At 41.0% G+C, this 18621-nt stretch overlaps 1 protein-coding gene across 1 annotated transcript; it reads left to right on the top strand.

The window, feature by feature from the left end:
* Nucleotides 1-1638: 1638 nt before the first annotated feature.
* eral1 (Era-like 12S mitochondrial rRNA chaperone 1) lies at nucleotides 1639-15444 on the top strand. Its single transcript, XM_085420064.1, has 11 exons — nucleotides 1639-1885; nucleotides 6915-7073; nucleotides 7213-7340; nucleotides 7429-7506; nucleotides 7598-7644; nucleotides 7733-7794; nucleotides 7933-8045; nucleotides 9667-9963; nucleotides 10043-10192; nucleotides 10612-10692; nucleotides 12211-15444. The coding sequence occupies exons 1-11, from the start codon at nucleotides 1780-1782 to the stop codon at nucleotides 12331-12333; spliced, it is 1344 nt and encodes a 447-aa protein (XP_085276190.1). The 5' UTR covers nucleotides 1639-1779; the 3' UTR covers nucleotides 12334-15444.
* Nucleotides 15445-18621: the final 3177 nt, after the last annotated feature.

The raw sequence follows: 18621 nt of genomic DNA, 5'->3' as shown, positions 1-18621 counted from the left end.
AGGAATCAACAGCATGCTGAATCGCTGTAGCAGAGAGGTTTTCCATCACACCGTGCAGCATCTCATTGGCAAGTGCACTTCACATACCAAAGTGGGCTACAGCTTATGATTAAATGGTCTGCAGGCGAAGCCTTTTTGTCTTTTTTTCCTTTTTTTTCTAGAGAGAGAGAGAGAGAGCTCTTTCTGAAGGCCAAAGTTAATGCAGTCATAGAAAGACTCTGATACACTCCCACGTGAAGTGGCCATGTGAGGAAAGCCCGGAGGGAGAAAATGCCTTGAATGAATTTGAGAGAGAGAAAGAGAGAGGCAGATAGAGGGGAAGTTCAAACATTACTGATCCTCAAATATCCTTTTGGTTTCTGGTTCAATTGGAATTTGGCAGTAAGTGTCTGCTAAAAGCTCCATTTTTGTTGCCCCTCCATTGCTGCTGAGCTTTTAGAGTTAGATGATGACAGATTGTGAGCTACCTGATATCCTTCATCATCCTCCCCAGTGGAGGTGTTTGTTCCACCCCGAGCAAGTCCTCCAGGACTAACAAACAGCCGGTGAGCTTGATGGACTACAGGGAGACATCTGCTCTGCTTGGCTTTCCCTTGCATATTGAAAACAACGTATTACAGTAAACAATCACCACGCAAACTGCGTCCTTTTAGTCCGACTATTAACCTCATGCACTTTGTGGTTATCAGGCCATTATATCAGCTCATCCTCATGAATTAGTGCTTAAATCTTACGGGGAGGTGAGTGAGTTTGTCAGCATGCATGCTTTCTTCAGGTTAGTATGCTGCTTTAGGCGACCCATGCTCAATATATCCTCAACAACACTGTCAAAATTGTGCTTCAAGCACCCTTGGGGATCAGCTCTGTTGTGTGCGCTCATGGGACAAGAGGGAAAGAAAATGTCTGAGCAGTGCAATCTGATTTGCGGTTGTGGGTGCAGCATTGCTCACAAAGTAATCTAGAGAATATCACCTCTTCTAAAAGTCCCTTTGAGGTCTGTCAAACTGCAGGTTGGCAGACGCGTTTGTGCATTGTGATGAGCTGATTTGGGATTGCCGTCGGCTGATTTCAGCTTGTCTCTGTCCTTCCTGCTGTAGACAGGTACTTCCTAAGCTGGGGCCTCGGGGGACTTCTGGGAGTTAAAGAGGGTTTGCTGCAAAATGACACACAACAGTTATATTATTTTGTTATGTAGAAGTAAGGCCTAGAGAACAGTTGTGCCCACTCGAATAATTTCCTCCATCGCATAGTTCCTCCAAACTCAATGATCTCTCTTCTCATTCCCCAGCCTTTATTTGTTTGTTTCCTTGTTTCTCTTCTTATGCAATCATTTTCAGTCACTCAGACCATGAACTGTCATTTTCGATTTAGTCAGTGAAGAGTACGCAACTGGTACAGTCTTTACTGAGTCATTAGGAGAGTAGTTGGATATTATGATGTAAATCTTGTCAAACAATAAATATTTCAGTTTTATTTGCCTTGAAAAAAATCAGTTTAATCAGTGGGTTGTGATTAATTTGCTATCTGACTTTAACGTTTCAGATGAATGCGAGTAGGATGTTCAGGGATGCAGTTGACCCTGCAGCCGCTAGGGGGCGGTGTAGCTTTCACAAGCACACTCATACAGACCCTCTCCAGAACGGAAGATACCTCTCTTTGGTTAAAGCAACATGGTTTTACCTTACAGGCAATGTGAATGTAAACAAGTGACCCAGTTCTTCGCAGACGAACAACGTCTTATTAGCTAAAACACAGCAGCTGTTGTTTTGTCAAAGTAAGATGGCTCTCAGAGTGTGTGGTCGCTTTTTCAGAGACTCGGCTGTCCTCTCCAGGCGGCTCGCCGTGTCTGCTCGACAGGAAAGTGCGTCATGGTTTCTGACAGCGGGTCAGTGGAGACATTATTTTTCTGCTTATCGTTTATTTTGTTCATTTTTGAAAGGAGAAATATTTGAGGCTCGGGGTTAATACCAAATGGGGAAAAGTGAAATGTCACCTGTAGCTCGGAATGAATGAATGAATGAATGAATGAATGCTAATACCATAGACATTATAATGACATCTACATGGATGAAGATGTCATTGCTGCTTTGATTAACTGTATAGACGCCGTGTAAAGGACCGTGAACAGACAGAAAATATGGCTGATAATTTGAGGCGGAAAAGATGAGCTATTGTTATCGATATGATATTATCTCAATGCTTTACCTGGGTTTTCTTACATGCTGAGAACTCAAAACTGGATTATAGATGGCAGACAGTTGGTGTCGTAAACCACCGCCTCTGTTCAAAGATGGTCGCTCACAGTGGACATAAATGGCTTCTTTCACTCCTCTTTCAAACCATCTGTCTTCTCTGTCCAAAATGTGAACATTGGCATCCTTGAAAGAGTGTCCTTTATCTTTAAGATGCAGATGGACTGCTGAGTCTTGTCCTATGGAGGTGGCTTTGAGAACCTTCACAGACACTTTTCTCACTACAGATGTTTTTTGACTGAAAAATGAGACGTTCTCCAACACGTCATTAAAACCTGCCATGTTGTTGTAAGACTGAGTCAGTCTGGCATCAGTCTGCAATTGATTGGGGTCAAGTTAGTAATAACATACAAGAAAGCGTGTCTGGAGCTGCTGTTGTTGTTACCTGTTGTTACCTACCGGCAAGCACTCACAAAAACTCTTGAATCCCTTTTTTCTAAAGGTACATGTTTAGATCATTACCAGTAAATAGCTGTAAGGTTAAAGCGCTTTGTAAGTGGATGACTCTTTCTGATACACCCTGTAATATATTTGTGCTGAGCAACCATCCTCTTCTATAGGAATATAACCAGCTGGCAGTCAACTGTGTCGAGTAGACTCAGTTGACAGTGTGTATTTGTTTCACACTGATTGGTTTACACTGTCATTTTTTTTAAATTGATACATTTTGTAAAATTTACTTTGAATTACGTAGGCTGTTCACATCCCAGACCCAACCAATTCTGATTTTTATTTTTTTGAATACACCATCAAGTCAGTTAAACTTCTGAGATATTGATCTTTGTAGTTAGGTAGTAGAGGGGCTGTTAATCCGTCTTAAGAGTGTAGAGGAAAGTCCAGGAGAAAACCAGTTACTCTAGGACAGAGGTTCCCAAAGGGGGGAGGGGGGGGGGGGGCGCAGAGCCATTGCAGGGGTGGTATGAAAGAAAAAAACAAAACAAAAAAGAACTCTTGGACACTGCTAGCATAATGGACAGGCTTTTGACGGGGCTCTCACACAAACGCAAAACAGGAGATTAAGCATCGCCAAATATGTTTCCAAACCAACTTCCTTCCAAGCCAAAGACTAGAAAATATGTTGAAGCATATCTTTCCTTTGGCTTCACCTGAACAAGTGCCAAGGTAAGGTATCCCCTGCAGAATTGGTTTGGACAAACAGTATCCCACATTCTCGATTTTTAGTTCACAAACACTTCTTGACTAACTACTCCTGACATTTTGGAGATGTTAGCTCTTTATAGAGTAAAATTACAGTGGGATAGAAATAATATCAGGCTGATCTGGCCACAATTTGTTCCCCCTGTCCAAATCACAGACAAACAGTATCCCACAGTTGTTTTTGTTTTTGAATCCATTTTGTCACAGAGAGGCATTTTTTGAAAAATGTGTTGATAGCAATGTTGAATATTATTACACAGGAAAAAAAAACTACACGTAAAATAATTACACCATGACCTCTCTGCCTTTCTAAATGGAGGGACAGTAACTGCGTGTGTGTATGTAAGCGTGTAAAACCTGCAGATAGTCAGATTAACAGTATTTTGTCTCTATATGCCATTCTGCAATTCATCTCATGTAAACAATAACGTGGCAGTGGCACACAGCGTGATGTGAAAAAAGGCACATACCTTTGACGTTGCGCGATGAACTCTGTATTCCTCGCAAAAGAGTTTTAAAAAATCTCAGTTTTCTGTGATTCGAAACACCGTTTACGTGTTGACGAAAGGCCCAAACGCACAGAAACAGCTGCGTTTTTCGAAAATACCCATGCAGGTGTGGATGTAGTGTAAAAGAGTTAGTAGTGTATTTTATTACTACCTGTAATTTATTGCAGTTTACTAGTATTTGCTTAATTGTTTACTAAATGTTTGAGGCGTGAAATAAACCGCAATGGAGTTTGAAAACAAAATATGGGCGTGTGTGGTTGGAGTATGTGTTTGTGCAGGGGGGGGGGAACCACTACTCTAGGAGAACTGGACAGGGCTGTAGAAGGTCCATAAGCGATCACCAGGATCGGCATCTGCTCCATTTGTGTAAGGAGGAACAGGATGAGCTTCGCCAGAATGACCTCCTACAGCCTGCTGGTGTGAGTGTCTCTGACCACACAATCAAAAACAGACTACATAAGGTGGCCTGAGTACTGACATCCTCTGTTGGTCCCTATGATGTTGATCCTGATTGGATTTTGCCATCAGAATACCAGAATTGGCAGGTCATCACTGATGCCCTTTGCTTTTTAGAGATGAGAGCAGATTCACCCTGACCATATGTGACAGAGTCTGGAGAAGCCGTGGAGAACGTTATGCTGCCTGTAACATCGTTCAGTATAACCGGTTTGGTACTGGGTCAGTGATGGTCTGGGGATCCATATTGATGGAGGGACACAAAGACCTCTACAGGCTAGGCAACAGCACCATGATTGCCATTAGGTATCGGGATGAAATCCTCGGACATTGTCAGACCCTACTGCCCTAGTGCCCGGCCTCATGTAGTGAGAGTAGAGCAGTGAGTTTCTGGAAGATGATCCTGTTGATTTTGGTCCAGCTCAAGGAGGAATCCCCCCTCCTCTTACTATTAAAGTCCTTTCTTATTAAACTTTTGGAAAGCTGATTTTAAAAGTAGTTTAAATCATAAATTGATTACATTTATATTTGCTAGATAAAGTGAATCATTTCTCTCCTGCACAGTGCTAACAGGAGCAGCCTGAGACTTTATACCTCCACTAAGGCTCAAAATTCTCTGCAAAAGTAACAACAAATTGCTTGTTAACACATTTCTCCATAAAAGTGCTTGTTATCCAAAACGACTTTTAAAAGCTGCAGTTTTGGGGGTAAGACAGTACAAAAATCTTGGAGTTACAGTGGGGCAAAAAAGTATTTAGTCAGCCACCGATTGTGCAAGTTCCCCCACCTAAAATGATGACAGAGGTCAGTAATTTGCACCAGAGGTACACTTCAACTGTGAGAGACAGAATGTGAAAAAGAAAAATCCATGAATCCACATGGTAGGATTTGTAAAGAATTTATTCGTAATTCAGGGTGGAAAATAAGTATTTGGTCAATAACAAAAATACAACTCAATACTTTGTAACATAACCTTTGTTGGCAATAACAGAGGTCAAACGTTTACTATAGGTCTTTACCAGGTTTGCACACACAGTAGCTGGTATTTTGGCCCATTCCTCCATGCAGATCTTCTCGAGAGCAGTGATGTTTTGGGGCTGTCGCCGAGCAACATGGACTTTCAACTCCCGCCACAGATTTTCTATGGGGTTGAGGTCTGGAGACTGGCTAGGCCACTCCAGGACTTTCAAATGCTTCTTACGGAGCCACTCCTTTGTTGCCCGGGCGGTGTGTTTTGGATCATTGTCATGTTGGAAGACCCAGCCTCGTTTCATCTTCAAAGTTCTCACTGATGGAAGGAGGTTTTGGCTCAAAATCTCACGATACATGGCCCCATTCATTCTGTCCTTAACACGGATCAGTCGTCCTGTCCCCTTGGCAGAAAAACAGCCCCATAGCATGATGTTTCCACCCCCATGCTTCACAGTAGGTATGGTGTTCTTGGGATGCAACTCAGTATTCGTCTTCCTCCAAACACAACGAGTTGAGTTTATACCAAAAAGTTCTACTTTGGTTTCATCTGACCACATGGCATTCTCCCAATCCTCTGCTGTATCATCCATGTGCTCTCTGGCAAACTTCAGACGGGCCTGGACATGCACTGGCTTCAGCAGCGGAACACGTCTGGCACTGCGGGATTTGATTCCCTGCCGTTGTAGTGTGTTACTGATGGTGACCTTTGTTACTTTGGTCCCAGCTCTCTGCAGGTCATTCACCAGGTCCCCCCGTGTGGTTCTGGGATCTTTGCTCACCGTTCTCATGATCATTTTGACCCCACGGGATGAGATCTTGCGTGGAGCCCCAGATCGAGGGAGATTATCAGTGGTCTTGTATGTCTTCCATTTTCTGATGATTGCTCCCACAGTTGATTTTTTCACACCAAGCTGCTTGCCTATTGTAGATTCACTCTTCCCAGTCTGGTGCAGGTCTACAATACTTTTCCTGGTGTCCTTCGAAAGCTCTTTGGTCTTGGCCATGGCGGAGTTTGGAGTCTGACTGTTTGAGGCTGTGGACAGGTGTCTTTTATACAGATGATGAGTTCAAACAGGTGCCATTCATACAGGTAACGAGTGGGGAACAGAAAAGCTTCTTACAGAAGACGTTACAGGTCTGTGAGAGCCAGAGATTTTCCTTGTTTGAGGTGACCAAATACTTATTTTCCACCCTAATTTACGAATAAATTCTTTACAAATCCTACCATGTGGATTCATGGATTTTTTTTTTCACATTCTGTCTCTCACAGTTGAAGTGTACCTCTGGTGCAAATTACTGACCTCTGTCATCATTTTAGGTGGGGGAACTTGCACAATCGGTGGCTGACTAAATACTTTTTTGCCCCACTGTATGTGATGATGTATGGTCTATTTTGTGAACTGTTTTTTTTTTTTGGGGGGGGAGGCAGGGCAGGAGAGGGTTTGGACAAAGAAAATCTGAATGCGTCACTATTCTGTGTCATATTAACATCCCAGTAAGAATAATCAGTCAGTCAGCTTGCGGGCCAGCTGGCAGTGAAGTGATGGAGATTTTGATGTCTTTACAGGAAATGCTGCCTGCAGCCGTGGAGGGGGGAACGGATTTATCTTCACTCCTGCTTGTTTTATTACATCAGAGGCATTTCTCAGCAGACTGATGAAAGGCAAAGCAGCAGAGGCAGACGGCAACATTTATCGCCTTCCAGCCTCAGTTCCGCCAGACAGCGGTAACCAGACCACTGCCTCAGAGATTTACATCTCTAAATTTGCCTGATCATTCCAACTCAGCCTTTTTCCAAAAATTGCACATGTCATCCTTCTGTCGTGTTTATGGTCTGTCTAATGTTTAGTGTTGTGTCTTTTTAGGTGAACAGTTGTCTCTGTTAATGAAACATCCAGATCAACCTGAAAACTCAAAGGTTTTGAAAGTGGCTATAATAGGTGCCCCAAATGCTGGGAAATCCACATTGTCCAATCAGCTCCTTGGCAGAAAGGTTTTTGTTTTTGTTTTTAAAAAATCTTTACTCTGTAAAATATTTGTCTTATTTCTCACCTTCTAAAATCTGTAATCTTGTCTTAAAGGTGTTTGCTGTGTCCAAGAAAGTACACACTACACGGTCACGTGCACTGGGCGTCCTAACAGAGGAAGACACACAGATAGTACGAACCTTTTTGCTTCCTTTCTGTTTTAATCCAGGAATGTTGCTCAGAAGTTATATCCCTTTGTCAATAAATTGTTTGTTTTTTGTAGATCTTGCTTGATACTCCTGGTCTTACTACTCCATCAAAGGTCAAAAGGTGCTTTTCCCATTTAGATATTACTCAAGTCTGTCTCCCTCTGGTTTTATTCTGCTGTGTAATACATGAATAAATTCTGTCTTCAAAGACACCAGCTGGAGAAGTCTTTACTTGTGGATCCCTGGAACACGGTCAAAGAAGCTGACCTAAGTATGATATATTCACTCTGGGTCATTTATTAACCGCAATTGAGCAGTCTCTATTTTTTTATTATTATTCTTTGTGCTGATCTAATGTGAACAGTGGTGCGCAGTGCTCCCTTTTAAATGCTTATAATTGCATTTCCAGTGGTAGTCATGGTGGATGTGGCAGACAAATGGATGTGCAGCAGGCTCGACTTTGAGGTGCTGAAATGCCTGGCCCAGCACCCGGATATTCCGGCAGTCCTAGTCCTGAATAAGGTACTTTTTGCTGGAGTAAAATGTGCATGTTTCACATGATTCATAAAAGCAGAAACTACAAGGCAGGAAGAAATCTGATTGATAAAAGCTTATGTAGTAATGTAGTCTAGCCTTTCTCTTGTATGAATGCCTCATATTGTAACCTCTTGACAAGTACTTAGTAATAACTGTAGTTATACCACCTCACATGCTTGTTTATAACTATTTAAAACAAGCAGTATTTGCAGGGATAGTAGCAGTTAATGTACTGTACACTTTACAAGAAGCACTTTTTTGCCTATAACATCCTAATTCATTATTATTATTGAAGCTAAAAGCTAAAGCTGGCATCATTCAGTGTTTGTGTCACTGTCACCAAACCAAATAAAGAGCCCAAAATCAGTTCATCTCACAGTAGCTTCTAGTTTCAGAATCATGTCAGTGGCCTTCCATCCCAAACCCCACAGGATGATTAAAAAAAAAAGAAAATACAAGAATTTACAGCAGCAGGGAAAGGTCATTAAGTACAATGTTGCTGCCAATATGTGTTTATGTTACAGCTTTGTTCCTTTCATTAGGTTTGTCCACAGTAAGGAATAATATGGGATTCATTGCAGTGAATTCCACTGCAGTGATTAATTCAAATCACTCGATAATAGAAAATCCTCAATGCAAAGTTTTTTGTTTGGTGCTTTGTGTAATCCACGACTCTGTAGCGCTCAGTTAGAGCAAAGAGGTGGAGCTGTTACGGAGACCGTGAGCTCAGGTGGAGTGAAAGAAAAGGGTTTTCTAGTGTACAGAATAGCAGCGCTTGTTACTGTAATTGCCATAAAGTCCTTTACTGGGAAAAAGCTGGCTTGAGTCCTTAACCAAACCGCCTGTTCAACAAGCTCCAATGTGAAGAAAAGCGAGCTTTGTAGCTGCTCTCATCCACCGCTGATTGTTTTACACAGAGAATATCTGAAGCAAAGCTACAGAAGTTAAAGTGCACATAAGCAGGGGTGAGTCTAAAGGGGGGCATGGGGTGTACGAGACCATATTTATTTCAAGACTTTAGTAACACTGTTTTGCAGATTATATAATATATAATATATGCACACACAAAAACTGTCAACTGTTTACCTCCTGCTTGTGTAACTAAGCCTTCTAAGAAGAAAGAGTGAGCTTGCATCTATACCTAATTTTATTTGACATTACTGTAGTTATGATTATTTATTTTTGCATCTAAGATTGTTTTTAATATGGCAGGTAAATACCTAAATGCTTTGCTTTTTTATAGATACTGTATGCAAGTATTAAAACACTTCAGTCTAAAATAGAAACCAATGAGCAGTTCATTTTAAAAGAGCTATGTTTTTCTCTTGAGTATTTATTATTGCTCAAAAGTATTTTTACCCGATTGCTTAATTAAACAATCGATAAAACGCTCTCTTACTGCAAGAATTAAAGGTTTTAATTGACTTTTCAAGTGTTGTCGGAGTTGGATGTAGGAACTACTACTTTCTTTCTACAGAGCTACAACTGCCAAACAGAGCAAGTGTGCATGTGGCTGCCTTTACAGTTTCCATCACCGTGATAGTATAAAGAAAATAGTTCCTGCATGAAAAGGCGATAATGTTTGCATATTTTATTTTATTTTAAGGTGGACCTCATGAAGGCTAAAGATAGACTGCTGGATATCACGGCTCAGTTGACGTGTGGAGTGGTGAATGGATGCAAAATGCGGATCAGGCCAGTGATCAAGCCCCCGTGGGCAGAGAAAAGATCAGAAAGGGCTTCAGAGGGTGAGGAAAACGCAGAACCTGAGGATGGGAGTGAGCCGACCTCTGCGCTGAGCAAAGAACAGCTGAAGACACTGAGAAACCAGCAGGGCTGGCCTCACTTCAAGGACGTGTTCATGCTGTCGTCAGTGGACAGAGAGGACGTGGACACTCTGAAGGTAAATGTTATATGACCACATCAAGATGCACTGTAATGTTCATGTGGTATAACTGTGTTCTGTTTTTCTGTTCTTAAAGAGCTACTTCATGGTTGCTGCCAAGCCAGGATCATGGCAATATCACAGTGAAGTCCTGACTGACCAAAGTCCAGAGGAGGTCTGCACTAACATCATCAGAGAGAAGCTTCTGGAGTATCTGCCCCAGGAAGTGCCCTATTCAATGACACAGGTGACTAATGAACCAGTGAACTCTCTGAAGTCACATGTGACCGTAAGCTGACAGCAAACTGCACTCGTCACATCTGGCTGCACTGATTAAAGCCTATTTAAAGAGCTTCATACTTGCTTCCATTCTACATGTTGACATGTGCTTGATGCAGCTGTTTGTTGCTGCTTCTAAAGAAACCCAAGGGTCATTTTTGAATACACCATTATAAAATCTGTCATTACAGAATCGCACAACCATGTCAAAGGCGTACTGTGGGCTTGATTAGTTATTAGCAGCTCTTGGAGTTATGCGACATGAGTTTCTCTCCGCACAGAATATATTATCTGCTCTTGCTTTGACTCTGCTGCCATTTTTAAAAACTTTATTTGCCTAATGTGTGAAGAATACATTTCTAAGATCAAAATGTCTCTATTTTTTAGTCTGTTGAACTCTGGCAAGATGGAGAAGATGGAGTGCTGGATATTTCTGTGAAACTTTACACAAAGAAAGAAACCCAGATGGTAAGCATTCTCACCCTTTATTGGGCTTTTATCACGTGCATCTGTGTTAGTGAAGTGCTGTACTTGGCCTGCATACCAAATGAGACAACCGTAAACGTGCTGTATGTCCATGTAGTTGTTTGAAATCACTCTTTTTTTTTTTCTTTTCTTTTTTTTTTATTCCCAGAAACATCTAGTGTAAAACTAGTACAGTATTTCATAAAAAGAACCTCACACCAACAATCAAACATGCTGGTGGTAGTGTGATGCGTCTGGGGCCACTGTTCTGCTTCAGCAGCTGGATAACTTGCCATAGTTCACCTCTAAATGTCTCAAAAAGCAAAAAAAAAAAAAAAGAAGGTTTTGGAGTGGTTTAGTCAAAGTGTTGAATCCAGTTGGCATGCTTTGAGGTTTCTTCCTGTTAACAGAGTTTTTTCTTCCCACTTTTGCCACAGTGCTTGCTCATAGGGGCTCAAATGATTGTTGGGTTTTTCTCTGTATGCGTTATTGTAGGGTCTACCTTACAATATAAAGCACCTTGAGGCAACTGATGTTGGGATTTGGCGCTGTGTAAATAACTTTTAATTACTTCCGCATGCTTTAGCAAGAGTTGCATATTTTGAGTATTGATGGGAAGTCAATTCCTTGAAAGTACTTTTGTGTTCAGTGGTGTGACCACATCTACTGCAGTATCCATATAATCACATAGCCAGGACAGCCATCCATCTGTTTTCTTAACACTTTATCCAACTTTGGGTCAAAGGGGTGATTGCAGTCGTGCTGCCCACTACTAGGATCAACTCTTTATTTCTACTTCTGTGTGTGGACATGTAATTTAATGATAGGCTGCCATTCTGAAGTGTCAGTGCATGCTGGGCTGAAAGAAGTGAAATCTTTACCTCTCTTACTGACACCTGTAGCCTCTCTGATGGCTTCTGGTATTTGTTTGCCACGTATCTCCAAAAATTCTTTTTCCTTGTGTTTTTAACTCATAAATATTAGAGCAGCCTTTCTAAGCCATGCATTTTTAACGACAGGGAATATTTGAAGCTACGTCTGTTGTGCTGAAAATGTTTCAAGGTCGGTGACCTCCAAGAAAAGTTATGAAGATCATCGCTGTTCTTCACAGTTTGCATGTCACACAGGAATGATTCAAGAAATGTAGAGGTAGAACTCGAATCAGTAACTGACCAATAAACACTGAATTTAGTGTTTTTCCTGACACAAAGCTACTTTTTACCCATGCATGCAACCATACATGGGTGAAACCAAAGACCAGAGATATAAAGGACACTGACTGATTTATAGAGGTTTTAATCAAATGAGGTAACGATATAAAGATATGAATAATCAGCATCTTGAATCACAAATGTTTCATCTTTGACAAGTTCATTTTCCTGCAGTTTTGATATGACGCTGAGGTTATGATGCTCGTCTAAACTTTTCCTGAAGGAAACTATTCTTCCGTAAATGAAATAAAACCTTTCATGTGCTCAGTGGTGCCTGATGCTGATGTTTCTGTTTCTATTGTGTGCGTAGAGGATGGTGATCGGCACAGCTGGACAGATGGTAGCGCGGATCGCACAAGAAGCGAGCGAAGACCTGAGCAGAGTATACCTGAGGGAAGTCAGGTTGAAGCTCTCAGTCAAGCTGAAAAAGTGAAAATGGATGAAGGACTTGCAATAGGAAGAGAAAAGGACAGACCTCTCATCATGAGTTTGATATGGCGCTGTAACTTAACATATAAAATCTTCTCAGACCCAGAACTCCTTTGACCTGACACCTCTCTGAAGAAAAGGAATTCTACTATAAATTGTGACTTTTGCAGCCTCCATTCATCCCGTGCATTATTAAAGCTTTTACATAGAGATGTTACAGAATGCGGTTCATAGATTGATGTTGAAGTGCAAAGAGCACCTTGGTTTTTCTGCAAAAAACCAAAGTGTTGATTAAATGCAGCTTCCACAAGCCACAGAGCCCCCACCCCCACCCGAATTATTATTATTTTTTTATTATTATTGTTATTAAGCAGTGATATATTTTCAGTAACAAACATGACATAGACTCCCATCAAATGAGTGTTTTGACACAAGTTTGACAGTGTGCTCATGGCTGAGCAGGTTTGGCGAGCTGTGAAAAAGCCGATGGTTTATCTTTGGCTCTCAGAGCTTTTTACTTGGCGGGCGCCTCGTGCAAACACGGGCTGTAGATAAACTGAAGCAGGACCTGCGCAGTCATGTTCACTCAAATGTCCCTGATGTACCATCCAACCCTGTTCCCTCCACTCCCACATCACTTTAGCCTCCTCCACTGCCTTTGAAGTGTGGCCATCCATCCCTGCAACTATCACTTTTTTGTTCTACTTCTTTCTTCCTTTTTCTCCCCCCCTCTCACCTCCCTTCTCTGCTTCCCACTTCTCCCTCCTTCTGCTTTTTTGGCTCTTATAAAGCCCAGCTTTGCCCCTGAGGGCTGAATTGTCTCCCTAATGGATGGCAAAATGGAGCACTAACCTGATGCTAAAATGGGTCAGATAATGGTGATTAGATTCATTCCTGCTGCCTGTGAGTTAACTTGACGGTTACTCTATTCGGGGCATCTTGATGAATAACCAGCTAGTGGCCTTAAGCAGGGGAGGGAGGGAGAGGCCTCGAATGTCTCTCAGAAGCTGTGTCAGCCCCTCAAGCTCCCCCTACTCTCAAAAACGGCTGCTTCCCAGTGATTAGACAAGCCCGTTGCACAGCAGAGATCGCCACTTTGACAAGCCGACAGCAGTTGGGAAATATTTAAACCGATGCACGTCAGCCAGGGAAGGAAAGCAATCCCTCAAACACAATCAGTTTAAAGTGCTGATATGCTGCACCGAGATGAACAAAAAACAATGAGAAGCTTATTTAAGAACCATCTGCTTTATTTCATATGCACCTATTTAAAAAAAAAAAGAAAAAAAAAAAAAGGGAAATACCCTTTTTTGTGAGTGACACATCCCGGTCTAGATGACATTGAGAGAAGGCTGTAGAACCCTTACCATTACTAAAACTCAGTAATGGTAACGGTTTGACAGCCTCCCTCAGTGTTCAGGCTCAGTTACAGTGTTGGTGTGCTGATAGCAGCGGAGGGGGAATGAAACCCTGGATAGTACATCATCTATACTGTAGTGTCTCTTTTTTAAACTTACAGTATAAGATGATATCCTGTCCAGGGCACAAGACAGAACCATGAGCAGGGAGTCCCTGTAGTTTGTAATCTGCAAGAACAAGGAGGATAACTGTTAGAGTAGAACAACCAATTAAAATGTTTGTAATATGAAATCTGTTTTGTATTTAAATTAAAAGAAAGGGATCCTGTCGCAGAGCCTCCAGGCCTCAGTTACCACATCTCTGTCACATACTCGCCTCTTTGCCTTCAGTGTGTGTCATCGTCTGGTCTCCTTACTGGTCCCTGTGTTGGGTTCCAGCACTTAAAGGCCCCACTCTGGCTCATTAACATATTGTGATGACATCTGGGGTGGACCAGACTGTACTTTTTTTTTCTTCTTATCTCTGTCCAACCTGATTGCCTCTGTCAAGTGATGGCCCACACCCTTTCTACACCCAGCTGGACTCAAAACACACACAAATACTATTTTTCTTTTAAAAACATACAGTAGGGGAATAATGCACGCGACATATATTCAAGTGTTTGTTGAAGGAAAAAACTGATTATCGTCTACAACAGCTTTTATGGCTAATTTTCTGCCAGATCTTTCACATATTTCAAAAAATATTCCTTGAATATTTTTGATTTGTTATTCAGAATATATGTTATTCTTTCATTTGCCATTCATTGTCTTGTCCAATGGGATTAGGGATTTTATTGTCCCCAAATAATGCATTTAGGTTTTTGGTGTTTAATGCAGTGGGTTCATTTTTCTTCACAGTTACACATACAAAAGGCTGGATAAGCCGCGCACAAAGGTTTGGGTCCAGGGGAATTTCTTTTAAAATAATTTTCACATGTTGCTCTGACCTCTTGCCAAAATGTCCTGCACTGCAAAAGCAGTAGTCTCATTTAGTGCACATATCATTTGGCAGGAGCATATGTTCACTTTACCCAGGTATGTCAGTCTGCGGTATGAACTCTGTGACATAAGTAGGCGTCCAATCTTCTGCTGACATTTCAGTTTCAAAATGTTCTAGTGAGCAGATTCTAAAACAACGCCTGCGATTGGTGGCGACCTTGCTGGGACGTCCACACCTGTGAAAACTGCCTTTAATTTTTTTCCCACTTATGAATAATCTTTCTCACTGTAGAATGATGGACTTCAAATTCTTTGGAAAGGTTAAAAAAGATTGATGAGCAGCAACAATTGCTTCTGTCGTGTTTTGTAATTCAGCCGAGGTTGAATCTGAGTCATTTTCAGATTTGCTAAAGACCACACCATTTGTTTTATTACGTCCAGATATATAAAACTTTATGATGACTGTTTGAAAAACTGCTTTAAGATCTTCTAACTTGGATATCCCATGCTTTCGATTCAGTTCTTTGAAGGACATCATAACATCTTGACTCATTTTAAGTACTTTGGAAATGCTAAAGTTTAAATTTAGCAGCGTTTTTTCCTGTGGTAAGAAAATTGTTTACCCGCTTTGAGACAAAGAGTCCTGGTTTTTAAAATATTTTCTGCCTTCACTGCATTTGCGGCCTTTTCACTGTGTCTAAATATGTGGGGAGTGGTAGTTTTTGACCTTAAGATTGCACATGAAATTTAAAAAAATAAAGGTATAATAGACTTAAGCTGTGCAGCCCAGTCATACAATGATGGGTCTAGACATTCTTCACCCCCAGAATCAAAAGACAAGTGTAATTATATTCTAATATGATGAACTGCAACATTGCAAAAGTTAGGCTCCTTTTTCTTTCTCGCTAAGCAGTATAAACTTTCAATTATATACTTCATCAATTTAAGGACTTTTAGAAGAACTACATGTTTCTCATTTTCCCAAATGTTCCTCCATCTCACCAATGTTAATTGTTAGTTTTGACCTTTCTCTGTCACACATGGCTAATTGCAAGAATTCAAGCAGTCAGCCAATGCAAGGTATCTCCTGTCATTTATTAAAAAAAATAAATAAAAAAAAGCTTGGAACTTTATCTCGCCGCATAGTAATAAATCGAATGCTCGCCATCTCTACAATCCTCTGAATCTCATATACTTTGGATTTATGTGCAATGGTTTGGAATTTAATGCCACGATATGTCAGCTGATGTCATGTTATCTGACTTATTAAACGGGCTCTATTCCTCTTTCTCACGCTTAGCTAGATTGCGGGATATGGAGAGCTGAGATGTAATTTTTTATTAGATATGCCACATACACGCCGAACATCAAATTCACAGTGTCAAATTATGGCTGGACTGTGATCGAGCGGGTTGCCTGCTGTGGTTTGTCTTTAATCCCTGACAGTTTGTCTGCATCCCTTCAAAACAGACTGTTTTTCAGGAGAAAATTAGTCTTCCTGGGGGGTTTAGCTGTCTCTTGCTCCTCGTGTAGAAACTCGTTGAATTCCAAGTTCAAAATTGGTGCAAAAGCTTGTTAAGCTGTAAATGACTCTGGTGGGAGTCATGTAGTGCAGGATGTATGCAGGAATACATAATGTACACCACATCTTTTTCAGGTGTAGGGACTCCTCAAGCAGCACTGATGAAAGCACTAGTTCCAAAACCAAGTTATTCATATAGAAAAACACTATTCACCCCTATTTAAGGGCGGGTTCATTTATCATAGCTCAATGTGTACCTACAGAGGGAATACCTAATATTTTGAACCAAATCTAATCATTCAATTCAGTAACTACGTGCATGCCGTGTATGAACCCTGGGAGCACGTTAGGTGGAACGTGACAGTTGCCATGGTAAAACACTCCCTAGTTAGGGTGTGGGATCTGGCGGGGGGTGTGAGAGGTGAGATAAAGATGGAGGTATTACTATCTGGGGTTTGCTTTGCCTTGAGCTCTTTATCTGCTGTAGAAATGCTTCTACTCCTTCTACAACTTTCCATTTGCATGCATAGATAAGCTTTTTTTTTTATTCTCCAGCACTCATTAGCACAACAGGGAATGATGCCTTTATTGTGCCACAAATTTGGTTTTGAATCTTTACATGATTGGAGGAAATTTGCTGGAAGTTTTATTAAAATGTTAGCTCAAAGAAAATTGTAAAGTAAAGATACAACCCCCCCCCCCCCCCCTTGCCAATCCCCAATGCAATGGTAAATGCATTGGGGACTGCAGGCAGGCTAATTAACAGCGATGGAATTTGGAAATAATAGAGAGATTTTCTGATTCACAGATTTATTTTTATTATGAACAGAAGGTAGTTCCATCAGAGATATGAAACATCTGGCCAGTGGTCACATTACTGAAGGTTTCTAAATGGGACTCCAAACGGGGCTCTGTTTGGGTTTGACTCCTTATAAAAGGTTCTGAAGATTCTTGGCCTGTGATTACTGAGTGCGTGACATGCTGAAATATTCTGGCAAGTTTAGCATTTGTGTGTTCAGTTATATTAAAGCACCAGAAGGTGAGATGGGAGATTTATTTAAGTACTGGAGAACAATTTGGAGGAACTTCAGATTAAGGGTTTTGTATTAAGGTGCTTAAATCTAATGCACTGTTGGAGATTAGATCATTTTCCCAGCCACACTAGTTTTTGACTTCTTAGATTAAAGTTACAGAAGTGAATAAAAATGTGTGCTGCTGAGCTTTGATCTACTTTCTTCTTCCATTAATCGTTCTACAGTCCTTTTAATCCTACAGCCTGACCCATAGACTGGAAACCACAGAAGTGAAGTACCTGAATGTATATGATCTCAGGAATTCGCATGATAAGGTGGGGCCAGGTTTCACAATGAACTCACCCGAAACTCTGGCTGATTGGGACCCACACCCAGTTTCACACCTTGGCTCAGGCGATTAGAGGATCATCAGGGGGTCCTTTTGTCCCTCTGTGGGAGGATACTCCCACTAGGTTTATATCTGGGACTCTCCACCATTTGACCTTAGAACTGAAGAAGCTTCTCGGATGAGAGGTGAAACGTCTTCAAGTAACTTAAAGAAGTCCAGACGCTTTTCTTTGCAAGCTCCTTTGACCTGAATGTATATGATTGGTTGAACTAGCTCTATCTCGGCACTGTTGTACATGGTCATTTGCATCATAGTTAATCTAACAGCATCGCACATTAGAGAAGGATATTTTAGTCAGAGCTTGATATGTAAATAAAAATTACACATTTGTCCAAATTTGCAGGATTTCAGTCTTTATTATTACATTGTGTACTTTGATTTGAAGTACATCCCCTGGAGTTTTTTTTTTTTAACCAGACATTTGGACAAATAAATATCAGATCCCTTTTGAAAAGGCAACTACAGAAATGGGTAATATAAAACCTTTATTTGTCACACCTCAGGATGTTAGAATCAGGGCTTCCAGATTAGGTGGTAAAGATCTGAAGTTAGAAGTTAGAGATAGACATGGAGGTATGTGTAGCGTCATCGTGCCGAGATCTTAAGTCTTTCTTAAGCCTTCCGAGAAAAGGATGTGGTTGCCTATGAGTCTGGCAAATGGTAATTATATAAAATGATATATTTAAAATGAATGATCCCCCTGTGGGGAAAATCCTTTACAAATGGTCTAGATTTAAAACTACTGCACATTTGCCCCGGACTGGCAGCCCCAGCAACTGTAGTCCAAAAGCAGACTGTCTGATGCTTGCAGTCAGTTGATTTAATTATGAACTCTTCATTATATCAAAGAGTTTTAAGATGACGTGAGACTGACTCTAGAAAAGTTGAGGTAAAGTTTGAAGTGGGTTAAAACAGATTATGGATAGATCTAAAGAAGAAAAATAACAGATTAGAATTCTAATTTTTTGCAGCTGAAGGAATTCTGAGTGGTGAACAAAGTCAGTAAACT

Source organism: Rhamphochromis longiceps, linkage group LG10 (genome assembly GCF_057381845.1).
Source record: "Rhamphochromis longiceps isolate RC_006_pf linkage group LG10, R_longiceps_female_GT1.1, whole genome shotgun sequence".
NCBI classification, from domain to species: Eukaryota; Metazoa; Chordata; class Actinopteri; order Cichliformes; family Cichlidae; genus Rhamphochromis; species Rhamphochromis longiceps.
Note: the sequence above shows the minus strand (reverse complement) of the source record. Positions and strands in the feature narration are given on the sequence as shown.